The 20,348-nt window shown below is 65.4% G+C and overlaps 1 protein-coding gene across 1 annotated transcript in view; it reads left to right on the top strand.

Annotated features, from left to right (window-relative positions):
- SRCAP (Snf2 related CREBBP activator protein) overlaps nucleotides 1-20,348 on the top strand; it is a 53,794-nt gene that overhangs the window by 21,579 nt on the left and 11,867 nt on the right. Inside the window, 10 exon segments of the mRNA XM_066984249.1 lie at nucleotides 800-936; nucleotides 1,038-1,224; nucleotides 5,523-5,692; nucleotides 6,437-7,015; nucleotides 7,392-7,608; nucleotides 9,681-9,817; nucleotides 9,997-10,000; nucleotides 15,103-15,290; nucleotides 16,535-16,912; nucleotides 18,530-18,732. Of these exon segments, the coding sequence (XP_066840350.1) occupies nucleotides 800-936; nucleotides 1,038-1,224; nucleotides 5,523-5,692; nucleotides 6,437-7,015; nucleotides 7,392-7,608; nucleotides 9,681-9,817; nucleotides 9,997-10,000; nucleotides 15,103-15,290; nucleotides 16,535-16,912; nucleotides 18,530-18,732 (2,200 nt within the window).

Here is a 20,348-nt window from a genome sequence, read left to right as displayed (position 1 = left end):
AGGGGGTTTTGGGGTGAGGGGGTGGGAAGGGAGGCGGTGGGTTGAGGGACGAAGAGAGGGGAGATGTGGAGAGGTGGAGGCACACACTGGGTCATGATCCCCGTTTTGGGGTGTAGTTGAGCAAGGGTAAGTGGGTTTTGGGGTTTTATGGAATATGGGGAACCCCTGTTTGGGGTTTTAAGGGATTTTAGGGGGGTTTAGGGGGTTTTGGGGTTAGGGGGTGGGAAGGGAGGGGTTGGGTTGAGGGACAAAGAGAGGGGAGAGGTGGAGGCACACATGTCGTCGTAATCCCTGTTTTGGGGTGCAGCTGATCAAGGTAGGTGGGTTTTGGGGTTTTACTGAGTCTGGGGATCCCCCGCTTTGGGGTCCAGGTGCTCCAGGGGACCCCATTTTGGGGTTCGGGGCGTTAAAAGCCAAAGTTTGTGGGGCACCCGGGTCGGCGCAACCCAGAGGTGGACGCGGCCGATTTGGGGCCGTCCCCCTTTTTGGGGCGCAGCGCGGCTGGATTCGGGGTTCCGTTAAACCCGTTTCCCCCTTTTTGGGGTGCAGCTGAGGGACCCCGAGCCCTTTTTTGGGGTGAGACAACCCATTTCGGGGTCCGGGCCGCCGGCGGAACCTCTTGCACCGGGCGCAACCCCGGAGCGCTTCACCCTCGGGCGCGGCGCGCCGGGAGCGGGTTTTCCTCCCCTCGAAACTCCCTTTTTTTTTTTTTTCGGGGTTTTTTCCCCCCAAAAATGAATCTCGGGGTTTTTTCCCCCCCAAAAACCGAACCCCGCCGTCTGATTGGCCGCCCCCGCAGGTGCTCCGCCCCTTCCTGCTGCGCCGCCTGAAGGTGGACGTGGAGAAGCAGATGCCCAAGAAGTACGAGCACGTCCTCAAGTGCCGCCTCTCCAAGCGCCAGCGCTACCTCTACGACGACTTCATGGCGCAGGCCAGGTGCGTGCCGCCGGCCCCGTTGTCCCCGGGGCGGCGTCCCCCCCGTTGTCCCCGACGCCGTCCCCTCAACGTCCCCTCCCCGCTTGTCCCCCCCCCCGCAGCACCAAGGCCACCCTGGCCAGCGGGCACTTCATGAGCGTGATCAACGTGCTGATGCAGCTGCGCAAGGTGTGCAACCACCCCGACCTCTTCGAGCCGCGCCCCATCCACTCGCCCTTCGTCACCGAGGGCATCTGCTTCGTCACCGCCTCCCTCGTGCTGCGCGCCCTCGACCCCGAGCCCTTCAAGGTGACGCGCGGGGACACGCGGGGATGCGCGGGGACATGCGGGGGACATGCACGGACACGTAGGGACACGGGGACACAAGGACACGGGGACGGCGGCGGTGGGCGAGGTCTTCGTGGTCAAGGTTATGGGGCGTAGGGGTGCCACCAAGTGACCCAGGGCCACCACATTGGTGTCGCCACCACCCAGGGCCAGCACGTTGGTGTTGCCACCACCCGAGGCCACCCCCTTGGTGTCGCCACCACCCAGGGCCACCACCCCGCCCTTCTGGTGGCCATTTTGGGGACATGGGGACATGGTGGCAACCCTTCCATGTCTTCATGACCAAGGTGATGGGGCTGTAGGTCAGGTGTAGGAGTGACACAGGGCCACCACCTTGGTGTCACCACCACCCAAGGCCACCACCATGGTGCCACCACCACCCAGGGCCACCACCCCGCCCTTCCGGTGGCCATTTTGGGGACACAAAGGCCACGGGGACACCATGATGATACTCGTCAAGGTCTTCATGAGCAAGGTTATGGGGCCGTAGGTGACAAGTAAGAGTGGCACGAGGTGACACAGGTCATCATGGTGGTGCCACCACCACCTGAGGCCACCACCCCGCCCTTCCGGCGGCCATTTTGGGGACACAAAGGCCACGAGGACACAACAACGGCACCCCTCAAGGTCTTTATGACCAAGGTTATGGGGCCGTAGGTGAGGTGTAGGGGTGACACGAGGTGACACAGGGCCACCATGTTGGTGTCACCACCACCCAAGGCCACCCCCTTGGTGTCGCCACCACCCAGGGCCACCACCCCGCCCTTCCGGCGGCCATTCTGGGGACACAAAGGCCACGGGGACACAACGACGACCCCCCTCAAGGTCTTCATGACCAAGATCATGGGGCTGTAGGTGACAAGTAAGAGTGGCACGAGGTGACACAGGTCATCATGGTGGTGCCACCACCACCCAAGGCCACCACCTTGGTGCCGCCACCACCTGAGGCCACCACCCCGCCCTTCCGGCGGCCATTTTGGGGACATAGGGACACGATGGATGGCATTGCTCAAGCTCTTCTTGACCAAGGTCTTCTTGACCAAGGTCATCACCCGAAGCCACCACCTTGGTGCCACCACCACACTCTTTTGGTGGCACTTTTGGGGACATGGGGACACGCCACCAGCCCTCAAGGTCTTCGTGATGAAGGTTATGGGGCCATAGGTGAGGTGTAGGAGTGGCACGAGGTGACACAGGGCCACCACGTTGGTGCCACCACCACCCAGGGCCACCACCCCGCCCTTCTGGTGGCCATTTTGGGGACATGGTGGCAACCCTTTCATGTCTTCATGACCAAGGTGATGGGGCTGTAGGTCAGGTGTAGGGGTGACCCAGGGCCACCACCTTGGTGTCACCACCACCCAAGGCCACCACCATGGTGCCGCCACCACCCCGCCCTTCTGGCGGCCATTTTGGGGACACAAAGGCCACGGGGACACAACGACGACACCTCTCAAGGTCTTCATGACCAAGGTTATGGAGCCGTAGGTGACAAGTAAGAATGGCACGAGGTAACACAGGTCATCATGGTGGTGCCACCACCACCCAGGGCCACCACCCCGCCCTTCCGGTGGCCATTTTGGGGACACAGGGACACGATGGCGTTGCTCAAGCTCTTCTTGACCAAGGTCTTCTTGACCAAGGTCATCATCCAAGGCCACCCCCTTGGTGCCGCCACCACCCAGGGCCACCCCTTGGTGTCGCCACCACCCAGGGCCACCACCACACCCTTTTGGCGGCCATTTTGGGGACACAAAGGCCACGGGGACACAACAATGGCACCCCTCAAGGTCTTCATGACCAAGATTATGGGGCCGTAGGTGACAAGTAAGAGTGGCACAAGGTGACACAGGTGGCCATATTGGTGCCACCACCACCCGAGGCCACCCGCTTGGTGCCACCACCACCCGAGGCCACCCCCTTGGTGTCACCACCACCCAGGGCCACCACCACACCCTTTTGGCGGCCATTTTAGGGACACAAAGGACACGGGGACACAACAATGGCACCCCTCAAGGTCTTCATGACCAAGATTATGGGTTCGTAGGTGACAAGTAAGAGTGGCACGAGGTGACACAGGTCATCATGGTGGTGCCACCACCACCCAAGGCCACCACCTTGGTGCCGCCACCACCCTGCCCTTCCGGTGGCCATTTTGGGGACACAGGGACACGATGGCGTTGCTCAAGCTCTTCTTGACCAAGGTCTTCTTGACCAAGGTCATCGCCCGAGGCCACCACCTTGGTGCCACCACCACCCAAGGCCACCAGCACATCCTTTTGCTGGCCATTATGGGGACACAAAGGATGTGGGGACACAACGAGGGTGGTGGGCGAGGCCTTTGTGGTCAAGGTTATGGGGCGTAGGGGTGATGCCAAGTGACACAGGGCCACCACGCTGATGTCAGCACCACCCAGGGCCACCACGTTGGTGTTGCCGCCACCCCCTTGGTGTCACCACCACCCAGGGCCACCACCCCGCCCTTCTGGTGGCCATTTTGGGGACATGGGGACATGGTGGCAACCCTTCCATGTCTTCATGACCAAGGTGATGGGGCTGTAGGTGAAGTGTAGGGGTGACACAGAGCCACCAGCTTGGTGTCACCACCACCCAAGGCCACCCCCTTGGTGTCGCAACCACCCTGCCCTTCCGGCGGCCATTTTGGGGATACAGGGACACGATGGCGTTCAAGATCTTATTGATCGAGGTCTTCTTGACCAAGGTCATCACCCAAGGCCACCCCCTTGGTGCTGCCACCACCCCGCCCTTCCAGCGGCCATTTTGGGGACACAAAGGCCATGGGGACACAACCACGACACCCCTCAAGGTCTTCATGAGCAAGGTTATGGGGCCGTAGGTGACAAGTAAGAGTGGCACGAGGTGACACAGGTCATCATGGTGGTGCCACCACCACCCGAGGCCACCCCCTTGATGTCACCACCACCTAGGGCCACCACCCCGCCCTTCCGGCGGCCATTTTGGGGACATAGGGACATAATGGCATTGCTCAAGGTCTTCTTGATTGAGGTCTTCTTGGCCAAGGTCATCACCCAAGGCCACCCCCTTGGTGCTGCCACCACCCCGCCCTTCTGGCGGCCATTTTTGGGACACAAAGGCCACGGGGACACAACAACAACACCCCTCAAGGTCTTCATGACCAAGATCATGGGTTTGTAGGTGACAAGTAAGAGTGCCACGAAGTGACACAGGTCATCATGGTGGTGTCACCACCACCTGAGGCCACCACCCCGCCCTTCCGGTGGCTATTTTGGGGACATAGGGACACGATGGCATTGCTCAATCTCTTCTTGACCAAGGTCTTCTTGACCAAGGTCGTCACCCGAGGCCACCCCCTTGGTGCCACCACCACCCAGGGCCACCACGTTGGTGCCACCACCACACAGGGCCACCTCCCTGCCCTTCCGGTGGCCATTTTGGGGACACAAAGGCCACGAGGACACAACGATGGCACTCCTCAAGGTCTTTATGACCAAGATCATGGGGCCGTAGGTGACAAGAGTGGCACAAGGTGACACAGGTCATCATGGTGGTGTCACCACCACCCAGGGCCACCACCCCGCCCTTCCGGCGGCCATTTTGGGGACACAGGGACACGATGGCATTGCTCAAGCTCTTCTTGACCAAGGTCTTCTTGACCAAGGTCATCACCCAAGGTCACCACCTTGGTGCCACCACCACCCAAGGCCACCACCTTGGTGTTGCTACCACCCCACCCTTCCGGCGGCCATTTTGGGGACACAAAGGCCATGGGGACACAACGACGACCCCCCTCAAGGTCTTCATGACCAAGATTATGGGTTCGTAGGTGACAAGTAAGAGTGGCACGAGGTGACACAGGTCATCAAGGTGGTGCCGCCACCACCCGAGGCCACCACCTTGGTGCCACCACCACCCTGCCCTTCCGGCGGCCATTTTGGGGACATAGGGACACGATGGCATTGCTCAAGCTCTTGACCAAGGTCTTCTTGACCAAGGTCATCACCCGAGGTCACCCCCTTGGTGCCGCCACCACCCAAGGCCACCACGTTGGTGCCACCACCTCCCCGCCCTTCCGGCGGCCATTTTGGGGACACGAAGGCCACGGGGACACAACCACGACCTCCCCCTCAAGGCCTCCACGACCGAGGGCCGCAGTTACGGGGCTGTTGGCGGGCCTTAGGGCTCCGGGGTGGGGGGGGGGGGGTGACCTTCACGGTGACGTCCCCTCGCGGTGACGGTGACGTCCCCTCGCCCCGCAGCACGTGGACCTGGCGCCCTTCGACCTGGTGGCCCTGGAGGGCCGGGTGTCGCGCTACGCCGCCGACACCTTCCTGCCGCGCTGGCGGGTGACGCGGCGCCTCATCGAGGACATCGCCGCCGCCCCCGACCCCCCGCCGCGCCCCAAGCCCGTCCGCATGAAAGTCAACCGGTACTGGGGGGGGGGTTGGGGACACAATGGGGTCTTGGGGACATCGGGGGGGGTCTTGGGGACATCGGGGCGGTTGGGGACACGGGGGGGGGTTGCGGACACGGGTGGGGACATGGGGGGTACTTGGGGACATTGGGGGGGTCTTGGGGACACTGGGGTGGGTACATGGAGGGGGATTGGGGACATTGGGGGGTCTTGAGGACACAATGGGGTCTTGGGGACATGGGGGGGTCTTGGGGACATTGGGGGGGTCTTGGGGACACTGGGGTGGGTACATGGGGGGGGATTGGGGACATTGGGGGGTCTTGGGGACATCGGGGGGGTTGGGGGACACTGGGGTGGGTACATGGGGGGGGATTGGGGACATTGGGGGGTCTTGGGGACACAATGGGGTCTTGGGGACATGGGGGGGTCTTGGGGACATCGGGGGGGTTGGGGGACACTGGGGTGGGTACATGGGGGGGGATTGGGGACATTGGGGGGTCTTGGGGACACAATGGGGTCTTGGGGACATGGGGGGGGTCTTGGGGACATGGGTGGGCCTTGGGGACATCGGGGGGTTTGGGGACATGGGGGGGTTGGGGACATTGGGGTGGGGATATTGGGGGGTCTTGGGGACATTAGGGTGGGGTTGGGGACATCGGGGGGGCTTGGGGACACCGGGGGGGGCCTTGGGGACACCAGGGGGGGGTTGGGGACATTGGGGCGACCTCGGTGACCCCCCCTCCCCCCCCCGTTTCCCAGCATGCTCCAGCCGGCGCCCAAGGAGCCCCGCACGGTGCTGCTGCTCAACAGCCCCCGCCCCGCCCCCCTGGGCGTGCTCCCCCTCGGCCCCGGCCCCCTGCTCGTCGGCCCCGCCCCCCCGGGGGGGGGAGCGGCCCCCAACCCCCCCGGGGCAGCCGCCACCCCCCCGGGGGTCACGCTCGCCCCCCCCCGGGGTCCCAACCGCCCCCGCCGGGGTCACGCTCGCCCCCCCCGGAGCCACGATCGCCCCCCCTGGGGCAGCGATCGCCCCCCCCGGGGTAACTCTCGCCCCCCCCGGGGTCACAATCGCCCCCCCCGGGGCCACAATTGCCCCCGCCGGGGTCACCCTGGCCCCCCCCGGGGTGACGATCGCCCCCCCCGGGGTCACCCTGGCCCCCCCCGGGGTCACGCTCGCCCCCCCCGGGGTGACGCTCGCCCCCCAGGGGGTCGCAATTGCCCCCCCCGGGGGGGTCCCGGCCGCCCCCCAGGCCCTGGGGCTGGGGGTGGGGCTCGCCTTGGCCCCGCCCCGCGCCCCGCCCCCCGCGCTGCTGGCCACGCCCCCCGCCGGCCCCGCCCACGGTGAGTGGGGGAGGGGGCGGGGCTTGGGTGGAGGGGGCGTGGCCTAGAGGGAGGGGGCGGGGCCTAGAGGGAGGGGCGGGGCCTAGAGGGAGGGGGCGGGGCCTAGAGGGAGGGGGCGGGGCCTGGGGTACATGGGAGGGGCTTGGGGTGGAGGGAGGGGGCGTGGCTTGGGCGGGAGGGGGCGGGGCTTTGTGCCTGGGGGCGTGGCTTGGGTGGGGGCGGGGCTTGTACGGAAGGGGGCGTGGCCTTTCTGGGGGCGGGGCTTCAGCGGGAGCGGGCGGGATTTATGAATGGGCTGCGGGTAGCAGGGGGCGTGGCCTCCCTCGGGGGGCGTGGCTTGCCCCCGCCCCGCTTTTTAACCCCTTCCTCCCCGCAGCGCCGCCGCCCGCCCCCCAGCTCCTGGCCGCCCCCCCGCGGGCCGCCGCGGCCCCCGCCCCCCGCCGCCGCCGCCGCTGCCGCCCGCCCCCCCCAGCCCTCCCCGGCCCCCCCCGCGCTGGGGGCCAAGGGGGGGCCCCCCCTGGCCGCCTTCGCCCTGCCGGGACCCGGCCCCCAGCGCCTGCTGCTGGCCCCGGACATGCAGGCCCGGCTGCCCTGTGCGTAACCGAAACCCCCCCGTCTGCACCCAAAAACCGCCCCCACCGCCCCCTCCCTGCCCCTAATCCGCCCCCCTTTTCTACCCCAAATGCCCCCTTTTCTACCCCAAACCCCTCATTTCTACCCCAAACCCCTCATTTCTACCCCAAACCCCTCATTTCTACCCCAAACCCCTCATTTCTACCCCAAACCCCCTTTTTTACCCCAAACCTCCCTTTTTTTACCCCAAACCCCCCTTTTTACCCCAACCCCTCCCTTTTTACCCCAAAGCCTCCTTTTCTATCCCCAAAAGCCCCCCTTTTCTACCCTAAACCCCCCTTTTCTACCCCAAAATCTCTCATTTGTACCCCAAAACCCCCCTTTTCTACCCCAAAACCCCCCTTTCTACCCCCAAAACTCCCCTTTTCTACCCCAAAATCCCCCTTTTTCACCCCCAATCCCCCCTTTTCCACCCCAAATCCCCCTTTTCCACCCCAAACCGCCCTTTCTCACCCCAAGATCCCCTTTTCCGCCCCAAAACTCCCCTTTCTCATCCCAAAGCCCCCCCCAATTTCCTAAATCCTCCATTTCTCACCCCAAACCCCCATTTGCCCCCCAACCCCCATACCCCCCTTTCCCCAAATTTCCCCAAATCCCCACTTTTACCCCATTTCTCTCCTCCTTTTCCCAAACTCGCCGTTTCTGACCCCAAATTCCCCTGAGCCCCGAATATTACCCCGCATGCCCACTTTTCCCAAAATCCCCGTTTCTCGCCTCTGTTTCTCTCTCCCCCAATTTTCCTTAAATCCCCACTTCCCCAACCCCCCCATCCCCCCAGACCCCATTCCCCCCCCAACTCCCCCAATTTCCCCAAATCCCCATTTCTCACCCCATTTCCTACTTCCCCCAACCCCCCCATTTCTCCCCAACCCCTCCCATTCACCCCCCAGACCCCATTTCCCCCTGTTCCCCAAATTTCCTAAAATCCCCATTTCTAGCCCCAGTTTCTCCTACCCCCAACTCCCCCATTTTCCCAAAATCCCCGTTTCTCACCCCCGATTTCACCCCCTGAAATTTCCCCCAGTCCCCATTTCTCACCCCAATCCCCCCGCATTCCCCCCACCCCCCAATCCCCCTTTTCCCAAAATCCCCGTTTCTCACCCCAATTCCCCCCCCCAGTTTCCCAACCCCCTGTTTCTCACCCCATTCCCCCCCACCCCCCAATTCCCCAAATTTCCCAAAATCCCCTTTTCTAACCCCAATTTCTCCTACTCCCAATTCCCCAAATCCCCATTTCTCACCCCAATTCTGCCCCCCAAATTCCCCAAAATCCCCATTTCTCAACCCAAATTCACCCCCCCTTTCCCAAACACCCCATTCCCCCCCAATCCCCTCATTCCCCAAAATCCCCATTTCTAACCCCAATTCCACCCCCAAATTCCCCAAAATCCCCATTTCTAACCCCAATTTCACCCCCACAATTTCCCAAAAATCCCCATTTCTCACCCAATCCCCCCAACCCCCCAGACTCCCAATCCCCCTTTTCCCAAACTCCCTGTTTCTAACCCCAATCCCCCAGTTTCCCATCCCCCGTTTCTCACCCCATTCCCCCCCACCCCCAAATGTCCCAAAATCCCCATTTCTCACCCCAATTCCCCCCCCCAGTTTCCCAACCCCCCATTTCTCACCCCAGTGCACCCCCAACCCCCCCTCACCCCCCAATTCCCCCTTTTCCCAAAATCCCCATTTCTCACCCCAATTCCCCCCATTTCCCAAAATCCCCATTCTCACCCCACTTTCACCTCCCCCATTTCCCCCAAATCCCCATTTCTAACCCCAATTCCCCCCCCAGTTTCCCAACCCCCCGTTTCTCACCCCATTCCCCCCCATTTCCCAAAATCCCCATTTCTCACCCCAATTTCACCCCCAATTTCCCCCAAAATCCCCATTTCTCACCCCAATTTCTCCTACCCCCAACTCCCCCAAATTTCCCAAACTCCCCGTTTCTCACCCCAATTCCCCCCGGTTTCCCAACCCCCCCCCCCCAATTTTCCCAAACCCGCCGTTTCTCACCCCAAATCTGTGCCCCCAGCGGGCGAGGTGGTGTCCCTGGCGCAGCTGGCGGCCCTGGCGCAGCGCCCGGGGGCCGCGGGGGGGCCAAGGCGCTGACGCTGCAGCTGCAGGGGAAGCTGACGCTGGGGCCCCCCCCCGCTGCGCGCCCCCCGCCCCGTGAGTTGGGGGGGTTATGGGGTCGGGGGGTATGGGGTCGGGGGGGGTATGGGGTCGGGGGGGTAATGGGGTTATGGGGTCACGGGGGGTTATGGGGTCGGGGGGGTTATGGGGTTATGGGGTCACGGGGGGGTAATGGGGTTATGGGGTCACGGGGGGTAATGGGGTTATGGGGTCAGGGGGGTATGGGGTCGGGGGGTATGGGGTCATGGGGGGTTATGGGGTTAGGGGGGTTATGGGGTTGGGGGGTCACGGGATCACGGGGGGGGGTATGGGGTCACGGGGGGGTTATGGGGTCACGGGGGGTTATGGGGTCACGGGGGGGTTATGGGGTTAGGGGGGTTATGGGGTCGGGGGGTTATGGGGGGTTATGGGGTTATGGGGTCACGGGGGGGGTATGGGGTTTATGGGGTCGGGGGGGGTATGGGGTTATGGGGGGTTACGGGGTCAGGGGGGTTATGGGGTCGGGGGGTATGGGGTCATGGGGGGTATGGGGTCACAGGGGGGTCATGGGGTTAGGGGGACTATGGGGTTGGGGGGGTTGGTGGGGTCGGGGGGTATGGGATCGGGGGGGTAATGGGGTTATGGGGTCACGGGGGGTATGGGGTCATGGGGGGTTATGGGGTCGGGGGGTATGGGGTCGGGGGGTAATGGGGTTATGGGGTCACGGGGGGTATGGGGTCATGGGGGTTATGGGGTCGGGGGGGTTATGGGGTCGGGGGGTTATGGGGGGGTTATGGGGTTGGGGGGGTATGGGGTCACGGGGGGGTATGGGGTCACGGGGGGTAATGGGGGTTATGGGGTCACGGGGGGGTTATGGGGGGGTTATGGGGTCATGGGGGTTATGGGGTTCGGGGGGTATGGGGTCATGGGGAGGGTGTGGGGGGGGTTATGGGGTTAGGGGGGTTATGGGGTCACGGGGGGTATGGGGTCACGGGGGGGTATGGGGTCATGGGGGGTTATGGGGTCATGGGGGGTTATGGGGTCATGGGGGGGTATGGGGTCATGGGGGGGGTATGGGGTCACGGGGGTTATGGGGTCATGGGGGGTTATGGGGTCATGGGGGGGGGGTATGGGGTCATGGGGGGTTATGGGGTCATGGGGGGTTATGGGGTCATGGGGGGGGTTATGGGGTCATGGGGGGGTTATGGGGTTAGGGGGGTTATGGGGTCGGGGGGGGGTATGGGGTTAGGGGTTTGTGGGGGGGTTAGGGGGGGATTTGGGGGGGTTATGGGATTATGGGGGGTTATGGGGTCATGGGGGGGTATGGGGTTATGGGGGGTTATGGGAGGGTTATGGGGTCATGGGGGGGGGGTGTGGGGGGGTTATGGGGTCATGGGGGTTATGGGGTCATGGGGGGTTATGGGGGTTGGGGGGGGTAATGGGGTCATGGGGGGTATGGGGGGTTATGGGGTCACGGGGGGTATGGGGTTAGGGGGGTTATGGGGTCAGGGGGTTATGGGGTCACGGGGGGGGTATGGGGTCATGGGGAGGGTGTGGGGGGGTTATGGGGTCATGGGGGGTTATGGGGTCGGGGGGGGGTTATGGGGTCATGTGGGGGGTTATGGGGTCATGTGGGGGGTTATGGGGTCGGGGGGGGTATGGGGGGTTATGGGGTCATGGGGGGGTTATGGGGTTATGGGGGTTATGGGGGTTAGGGGGGTTATGGGGTCAGGGGGGTATGGGGTCATGGGGGGTTATGGGGTCATGGGGGGCTAATGGGGTCATGGGGGGGTTATGGGGTTATGGGGGGGTTATGGGGTTATGGGGTCATGGGGGGCTAATGGGGTCATGGGGGGGTTATGGGGTTATGGGGGGGTTATGGGGTCGGGGGGTTATGGGGTCACGGGGGGGTTATGGGGTCATGGGGGGTTATGGGGTTATGGGGGGTTATGGGGGGTTATGGGGTTATGGGGTCATGGGGGGCTAATGGGGTCATGGGGGGGTTATGGGGTTATGGGGGGGTTATGGGGTCGGGGGGTTATGGGGTCACGGGGGGGTTATGGGGTCATGGGGGGTTATGGGGTTATGGGGGGTTATGGGGGGGTTATGTGGTCAGGGGGGTTATGGGGGGGTTATGGGGTATGGGGGGTATGGGGTCAGGGGGGGGGTTATGGGGTTGGGGGGGGGGTTATGGGGGGGTTATGGGGGGTTATGGGGTTGGGGGGTTATGGGGTTATGGGGAAGCTCACGCTGGGGCCGCCCCCCCTGCGCGCCCCCACCCCGTGAGTTATTGGGGGGGGGGTTATGGGGGGATTTGTGGGGTCACGGGGGGTTATGGGGTTATGGGGGGGGGTTATGGGGTCGGGGGGTTATGGGGGATTTGGGGGGTCATGGGGGGGTTATAGGGTTATGGGGGGGGTTATGGGGTCGGGGGGGTTATGGGGTCGGGGGGGTTATGGGGGATTTGGGGGTGCTTTGGGGGGTTATGGGGTTATGGGAAGGTTATGGGGGATTTATGGGGTTGGGGGGGTTATGGGGAAGCTGCCCCCGCCCCATGAATTACCGGGGCTACCCCCGGGTTGCGGGGGGGGGAGGGGGTTACGGGGGGGGCTGCGGGGGTTGGGGGGCGCTACGGGACGGGGGGCCTTCGGGGCCCCCCGACATTCGGGGTTTTTCTCTCCCCCCCCCCCCAGGCAACGTGCTGCACCTGGTGGCCGCCGGCCCCCAGCACCCGCTGCTGGCCCCCCGCGCAGGTGGCCCTCCTGGCCCCCGTCGCCGCCCCCGCGCCCCCCCGGCCGCCGCCCCCCGCGCCCCCCCCGCCGCCGCCGCCGCCCGCCGCCCCGGCCGCCGCCCCCCCGGCCGCCATCGGGCTGCCCCTGGCCGCTGCTCAAGGTGAGGGGGGGGCACCCGCGGGACCCCCCCAAATTATTTTGGGCCCCCCCAATTCTTTTGGGGTCTCCCAGGGTCTTTGGGCCCCCCCCAGGGTCTTTGGGGTCCCCCAGGGTCTTTTAGGGCCACCCCCCAATTATTTTAGGCCCCCCATTATTTTAGGATCCCCCCCAATTCTTTTGGGGTCCCCCGGGGTCTTTTAGGGCCCCCCCAGGGTCTTTAGGACCCCCCCAATTATTTTAGGCCCCCCCCATTATTTTAGCCCCCCCCCAATTCTTTTGGGGTCCCCGGGGCTTGGGGGCCCCCCCAATTCCCTTTTAGGCCCCCCCCGAGGTCTTCCCCCCCCCCCCCCGAATTTTAGGGCCCCCCGATTATTTTAGCCCCCCCCCAAATTATTTTAGCCCCCCCAGTTCCATTTGGGGCCCCCAGGACCCCCCAACCCCCCCCCAGGACACCCAGGGGTGCCCCAACCCCCCCCCCATCCCCCCTTTAACACCCCTTTGGGTGGGGGGGGCCAAGGGTTCCGGGGGTCCTTTGGCCATGGGGGGGGTCCTAGGGGTGCTGGGGGTGTCCTTTGGGTGCGGGGGGGGGTCCCAAGGGTGCCATGGGGGGGTCCTAGGGGTGCTGGGGGTCCCAGGGATGCGGGGGGTCCCAAGGGTGCCATGGGGGGGTCCCCTGGGTGCTGGGGGGCGTCCCACAGCGGGTTGGGGGATCCCATGGGGCTGGGCGCTTCGGGGGGGGTCCTATTGTTACGGGGGGGTCCTTTGGGTGCGGGGGGGGTGTTGGGGGGGTCCCTTGGGTGTGTGGGGGGTCCCAAGGGTGCTTTGGGGGGGTCCTGCAGAGGGTGAGGGGGTTCCCGTGGGGGTGGGCGCTTCGGGGGGTGGTCCTATTGTTACAGGGGGGGGTCCCAAGGGTGCTGGGGGTCCCTTGGGTGCCATGGGGGGTCCCAGGGGTGCTGGGGAGGTCCCAAGGGTGCTTGGGGGGGGGTCCCGCAGCGGGTTGGGGGATCCCATGGGGGTGGGCGCTTCGGGGGGGGGTCCCAGGGGTGCGGGGGGGTCCTTTGGGTGCAGGGGGGTCCCAAGGGTGCTTGGGGGGTCCTGTAGAGGGTGAGGGCGATCCCATGGGGGTGGGCGCTTCGGGGGGGGTCCTATTGTTACGGGGGGTCCCCTGGGTGCGGGGGGCTCCCAAGGGTGCCATGGGGGGGTCTCAAGGGTGCTGGGGGGTCCCAAGGGTGCCAAGGGTGGGTCTCCTGGGTGCTGGGGGGATCCCAGAGCAGAATTGGGGGGATCCCATGGGGGTGGGCGCTTCGGGGGGGGTCCTATTGTTACAGGGGGGTCCCCTGGGTGCGGGGGGTCCCTTGGGTGCTGTGGGGGTCCCAAGAGTGCTGGGGGGGATCCCAGAGTGGGTTTGGGGGGTCCTATTGTTACGGGGGGGGTTCCATGGGTGCGGGGGGTCCCAAGGGTGCTGCGGGGGTCCTTTGGGTGTGGGGGTCCCTTGGGTGCCATGGGGGGTCCCAAGGGTGCTTGGGGGGGGTCCCGCAGAGGGTGAGGGCGATCCTATGGGGGTGGGCGCTTCGGGGGGGGTCCTATTGTTACGGGGGGTCCCTTGGGTGCGGGGGGTCCCAAGGGTGCCGGGGGCTCCCAAGGGTGCTGACTCCCTTTCCCCCCCCCCCCAGTGCCGACGCCGCTGGTGAACAGCGGGGGGTGGTGAAGATCGTGGTGCGCCAGGCCCCCCGCGACGGCCTCCCCGCCGCCCCCCCGGCGCCGCCGCCGCCCCCCTCGCGGCGCCCCCCCCGGCCCCCCTGCTCCCCTGCGCCCCCTGCGCCCCCCCGGCCCCGGGGCGCCCCTGCTGCGGGTGCTCCCCGCGCCCCCCCCCCCCCCCCTCCCCGGCGCCGCCCCCCCCCAGCCGCCGCCGCTGCCCCCCCGGGCGCCCGGCCCCGAGCTGCAGGGTGAGTGGGGGGGGGGGGGCAGGGGGGGGGGGGGGCAGAAATTGGGGGGGTTTTGGGGTGGGGGGGGAAATGGGGGGTCCTGGGGGGTTTGGGGTGGGGGGGGCACAAATGGGGGGGTCCTGGGGTTTTGGGGTGCCCCATAAGTTGGGGGGCATAAATGGGGGGGTTTTGGGGTGGGGGGGGGGAAATGGGGGGTCCTGGGGGTTTTTGGAGGGGGGGGGAATGGGGGGTCCTGGGGGTTTGGGGGGGGGGGGGATAAATGGGGGGGGTCCTGGGGGTTTGGGGGGGGCATAAATGGGGGGTTTTGGGGTGGGGGGGGAAATGGGGGGTCCTTGGGGGTTTTGGGGTGGGGGGGGGGGAAATGGGGGGTCCTGGGGGTTTGGGGGTGGGGGGGGCATAAATGGGGGGTCCTGGAGGTTTTGGGGTGCCCCATCAGTTGGGGGGGTCCTACAGGTTATGGGGTGCCCCCCTTAACCCCCCCCCCTTTTTCTCTCTCCCCCCCCAGTGCCGGCCCCCCCCACCTCAACGCCCCCGCCCCCGCCGCCGCCGCCGCCCCCCCCCGGGGGCCCCCCCGGCGCCCCCCAGCACCAAGGAGGAGCCCGAGGGGCCGGGCCCAGCCCCCCCCGGCGCCCGCCCCCCCCGGCCCCCCCGCGGCGCCAGCCCCCGCCCCCCCGCGCTCCCCCCTTCTACCTGGTAAGCACCGGGGGGCACCCGATTTTTTGGGGGAGGGTGGGGGGGCCCTAAATGGTACATGGGGGGGATTTGGGGTCCCTAGATTTAAGGGGGGGGTCCCTAAATTTAAGGGGGGTCCCTACATTTTTGGGGGGTCCCTAAATTTTTGGGGAGTTCCTAAATTTTGGGGGGGTCCTAAGTTTAAGGGGGGGTTAAATTTTAGGGGGGGCTCCTAAATTTTTTAAGGGGGGGGATTTGGGTCCCTAAAGCCTATTGGGGGCGGAATTGGGGTCCCTAAATTTATGGGGGGTCCCTAAATTTTATTGGGGGTCCGTAAATTTTATGGGGGTCCCTAAACTTTGTGGGGGTCCCTAAACTTTGGGGGGGGGCCCTAAATTTTATTGGGGGGCCCTGTGATATTTTACGGGGGTTTGGGTCTGTAAAGCCTATTGGGGGTGGAATTGGGGTCCCTAAATTTATGGGGGGGTCCCTCAATTTTATTGGGGGGTCCCTAAATTTTATGGGGTCCCCTAAATTTTGTGGGGGGGTCCGTAAATTTTCAGGGGGGCCCTAAATTTTATTGGGGGGGGTCTCTAAGTTATTTGGGGGGGGATTTGAGTCCGTAAAGCCTATTGGGGATGGAATTGGGGTCCCTAAATTTTATTGGGGAGCCCCTAAATTTTGGGGGTCCCTAAATTTTATGAGGGGTCCCTAAACTTTGTGGGGGTCCCTAAACTTTGTGGGGGGGCCTAAATTTTATTGGGGGGCCCCTATGATATTTTACGGGGGTTTTGGGTCTGTAAAGCCTATTGGGGCTGGAATTGGGGTCCCTAAATTTATGGGGGGTCCCTAAATTTTATGGGGGTCCCTAAATTTTAAGAGGGGTCCCTAAACTTTGTGGGGGGTCCCTAAATTTTAGGGGGTCCCTGAGACATTTTAGGGGGCGATTTGGGTCCCCAAAGCTCAGTGGGGATGGAATTGGGGTCCCAAACTTATTGGGGGGTCCCTAAATTTTATGGGGGTCCCTAAACTTTGGGGGTCCCTAAACTTTGGGGGGGGCCGTAAATTTTACGGGGGGGGCCCTAAGATATTTTCAGGGGGGGTGACTCACCCTCCCCTCACTCTCCCTCACCCCACCCCATGCCCCCAACCCTCCCCTCCCTTCCCCTTCCCCTCCCCTTAACTCAAACCCCCCGGGACCTCCAGGGGGGTCCCCCCCGACCCCCCCCCCCACCCCCAAATAATTTTTTTGTCCCCCCCCGCAGGAAGCGCTGGAGGCGAAGCGGGGCCGGGCCCGCGCCGAGCGCCTGGAGCGGCTGCTGCGCCTCAACGAGCTGCGCTGCGGGCTGGCGCCCGTCTACGGCACCGAGGTGCTGCGCCTCTGCACCCTGCTGCCCCCCCCGGGCTCCCCCGGAGCCCGCCGACACCTTCGGGGAGCCCGCCGAGGCCCCCCCGGCTCCCCGTCGCCGCCGTCGTCCCCCCGCCCCCAGCTCCCGGCACCCCCGCGGGCCTGGCTCGCTGCCGCTTGGCCCAGCTGCCCCCCGGCCCCGGCGCCTGGAGGCCTTCTGGGACCGGGGGGGCCTGGCAGGAGCCATCCTGGCCCCCCCGCAGCGGCTGCAGCAGCTGGCGCCCCTCCTCGACAGGTACCGGGGGGAGAACGAAACGGACCCCCCCCAGCCCCCCTATTACCCCCGCAGCCCCCCCATCGCCCCCACAGCACCCCCATCGCCCCCAAATCCCCCCCCCGGACCCCCCATCGCCCACTTTTACCCCCCCCCAAATCCCCCCCAGCCCCCCTTATCGCCCCCCCACCCCACACCCGTCACCTTTTACCCCCCTTTTCCCCCCATTACCCCCCAACCCCCCCCTTATTGCCCCCCATCGCCCCCCTTTTTACCCCCCTTTACCCCTTATCCCCCAACCCCCTTTAAACCCCCCTTTTACCCCTCACCCCCCCTTTTACCCCCCCATTACCCCCTTGTGCCCCCCTTTCCCCCTTTTACCCCCCGTCATCCCCTTTTAACCCCTTTTACCCCCTGTCCCCTTTTACCCCACCTATTACCCCCCCTTCACTCCCCTTTGCCCCTTTTACCCCCCTTAACCCCCCCCTTACCCCCCAACCCCCCATAACGCCTCACCCCCCTTCCCCCCCTTTACCCCTTTTACCCCCCTTGTCCCCTTTTACCCCCCTTTTACCCCCCCCCCTCACCCCCCCTTTTCCCCCCCTTACCCCCTAAACCCCCCCTTTACCCCCCCACCCCCCTTTTACCCCCTATTACCCCCCTTTACCCCCCCATTACCCCCTTAATCCCCTTACCCCCCTCTTACCCCCTAAACCCCCCCCTTTACCCCCCAATCCCCCCCATAGCCCCCTTAACCCCCTTTACCCCACCTTACCCCCTCTTACCCCCTTAACCCCCCTTTTACCCCCCAACCCCCCCATAACCCCCTCACCCCCTTTACCCCCCCTTTTACCCCCCCTTTACCCCCCCTTTTACTCTCCCCTTTACCCCCATTGTCCCCTTTTGCCCCCCCATTGCCCCCCTTACCCCTTTTACCCCCCCCCTTCCCGCCCCTTTACCCCCCCTTTACCTCCCCCTTACCCCCCTGTCCCCTTTTTACCCCCCCTTTTACCCCCCCCCCCCCTTGTCCCCTTTTACGGGGGACCCCGAAGGGGACAGAAGCGTCCCGAGGGGGGACCCGAGGGGACAGGGAGGGGACAGAGGGGACCCCAAAGGGGACCCGAGGGGACCGAGGGGACAAAGGCCACCCCAGGGGACCAAGGCCACCCGGAGGCCACCCGGTGTCCCCTGAGCTCCCCCAAAAGCAGCCCCCAACCCCTGGGGACCCCCCGTGTCCCCATGTCCCCTGTCCTGGTGTCCCCAAGGTGTCCCCAAGGTGTCCCCAGGGTGTCCCCAGGGTGTCCCCAGGGTGTCCCCAAGGCGTCCCCAGGGTGTCCCCAGGGTGTCCCCAGGGTATCCCCAGGGTGTCCCCAAGGTGTCCCCAAGGTGTCCCCATGTCCCCAGGGTGTCCCCAGGGTGTCCCCAGGGTGTCCCCAGGGTGTCCCCAAGGTGTCCCCATGTCCCCAAGGTGTCCCCAAGGTTCATCTTCGTGCTGCCACCGGTGGCGCTGCACATGTCGCACCCCTCGTGTCCCCATGACCCCAAGGTGTCCCCATGTCCCCGGGGTGTCCCCAGGGTGTCCCCATATCCTCAAAGTGTCCCCAACGTGTCCCCAACGTGTCCCCGTGTCCCCCCCAGGTTCATCTTCGTGCTGCCGCCGGTGGAGGCGCCGCCGGTGGCGCTGCACACGTCGCACCCCGCGCCCTGGCGGCAGCGGCAGCGGGCGCTGCTGGAGGAGCGGCTGCGGGCGGAGGTGGCCCCGCGCAGCCGGGCGCTGCACCGGGTGCTGAGCAGCATGCGCAGCCACTTCCCCGACCTGCGCCTCATCCAGTACGACTGCGGTACGTGCGCCGGGCGGGGGGACGGCGGGGGGACGCTGGGGACACTGGGAGCAATGGGGCAACGGGGACACTGGGGACATTGGAGCAATGGGGACACTGGGGGCAGTGGGGACACTGGGGACATCAAGGGGAATGGGGACACTGGGGACAGCGGGACACTGGGGGCAGTGGGGGGAACAGGGGCACCGGGGACAGCAGGGGGAATGAGGACAGTGGGGACATTGGGGGCAGTGGGGACATCGGGGGACATCAAGGGGAATGGGGACACTGGGAGCAATGGGGCAACGGGGACACTGGGGGCAGCGAGGGCAACGGGGGGAATGGGGATGCTGGGAGCAATGGGGCAACGGGGACACTGGGGACATTGGGGACATCAAGGGGAATGGGGACACTGGGGGGAATGGGGCAATGGGGACATCAGGGGCAATGGGGACATTGGGGACATCAAGGGGAATGGGGACACTGGGGGGAATGGGGCAATGGGGACATCAGGGGCAATGGGGACATTGGGGACATCAAGGGGAATGGGGACACTGGGGACAGCGGGGGGAATGGGAGGAATGGGGACAGTGGGGACACTGGGGACAGTGGGGGAATGGGGACATTGGGGGCTGTGGGGACAGTGAGGACACCAGGGGGGAATGGGGACACTGGGGACAGCGGGGGGAATGGGGACATCGGGGACAGTGGGGGCAGTGGGGACAGCAAGGGGAATGGGGACACTGGGGACATTGGGGGGAATGGGGGACATTGGGGACATCAAGGGGAATGGGGACACTGGGAGCAATGGGGCAACAGAGACATTGGGGACAGCGGGGGGACACTGGGGACAGCGGGGGGAACGGGGGGAATGGGGACACTGGGAGCAATGGGGACATTAGGGACATCGGGGGGAATGGGAACACTGGGAGCAATGGGGCAACAGAGACATAGGGGACAGCGGGGGGGACACTGGGGGCAGCGGGGGGAACAGGGGGAATGGGGACACTGGGAGCAATGGGGAATGGGGACACTGGGGACATTGAGGGAATGGGGACAATGGGGGCAGTGGGGACACTGGGGACAGCGGGGGGAATGGGGACACTGGGGACAGTGGGGACATCGGGGGCAGGGGGGACATCAGGGACATCAAGGGGGATGGGGACACTGGGAGCAATGTGGCAACGGGGACACTGGGGGCAGCGGGCGCAATGGGGATGGTGGGGACACCAGGGGGAACGGGGACACTGGGGACATGGAGGATACTGGGGACATTTGGGATGTCGGGGACAATGGGGACGTTTGGTGACTTTGTGGGTGTTGGGGACACCGGGGGTGCTGGGGACACTGGGATTGTTGGGGACACCGGGGGCGTTGGGGTTACCGGGGGCGTTGGGGACACCGGGGGTGTTGGGGACATCGGGGCCCCAGGGTGACGCCGAGGCCGCCGTCGGTGTCACCTCCCTGGTGGCCCCCCCGGGCTGTCCCCGCCCCAGGGGTGACGTCCCCGTGCCGATGTCCCCACGTCCCCCCCGGGCGCTGTCCTCACCCCCCCCCCCCGATGCCGTCCCCATGGCCCCGGTGACGTCCCCGTGCCCTGTGTCCGTGTCCCTAAGGATGTCCCCAGGGATGTCCCC

Source organism: Anser cygnoides, chromosome 28 (assembly GCF_040182565.1).
Source record: "Anser cygnoides isolate HZ-2024a breed goose chromosome 28, Taihu_goose_T2T_genome, whole genome shotgun sequence".
Taxonomy (NCBI): Eukaryota; Metazoa; Chordata; class Aves; order Anseriformes; family Anatidae; genus Anser; species Anser cygnoides.
This window is presented reverse-complemented; position numbering and strand designations above follow the sequence as displayed.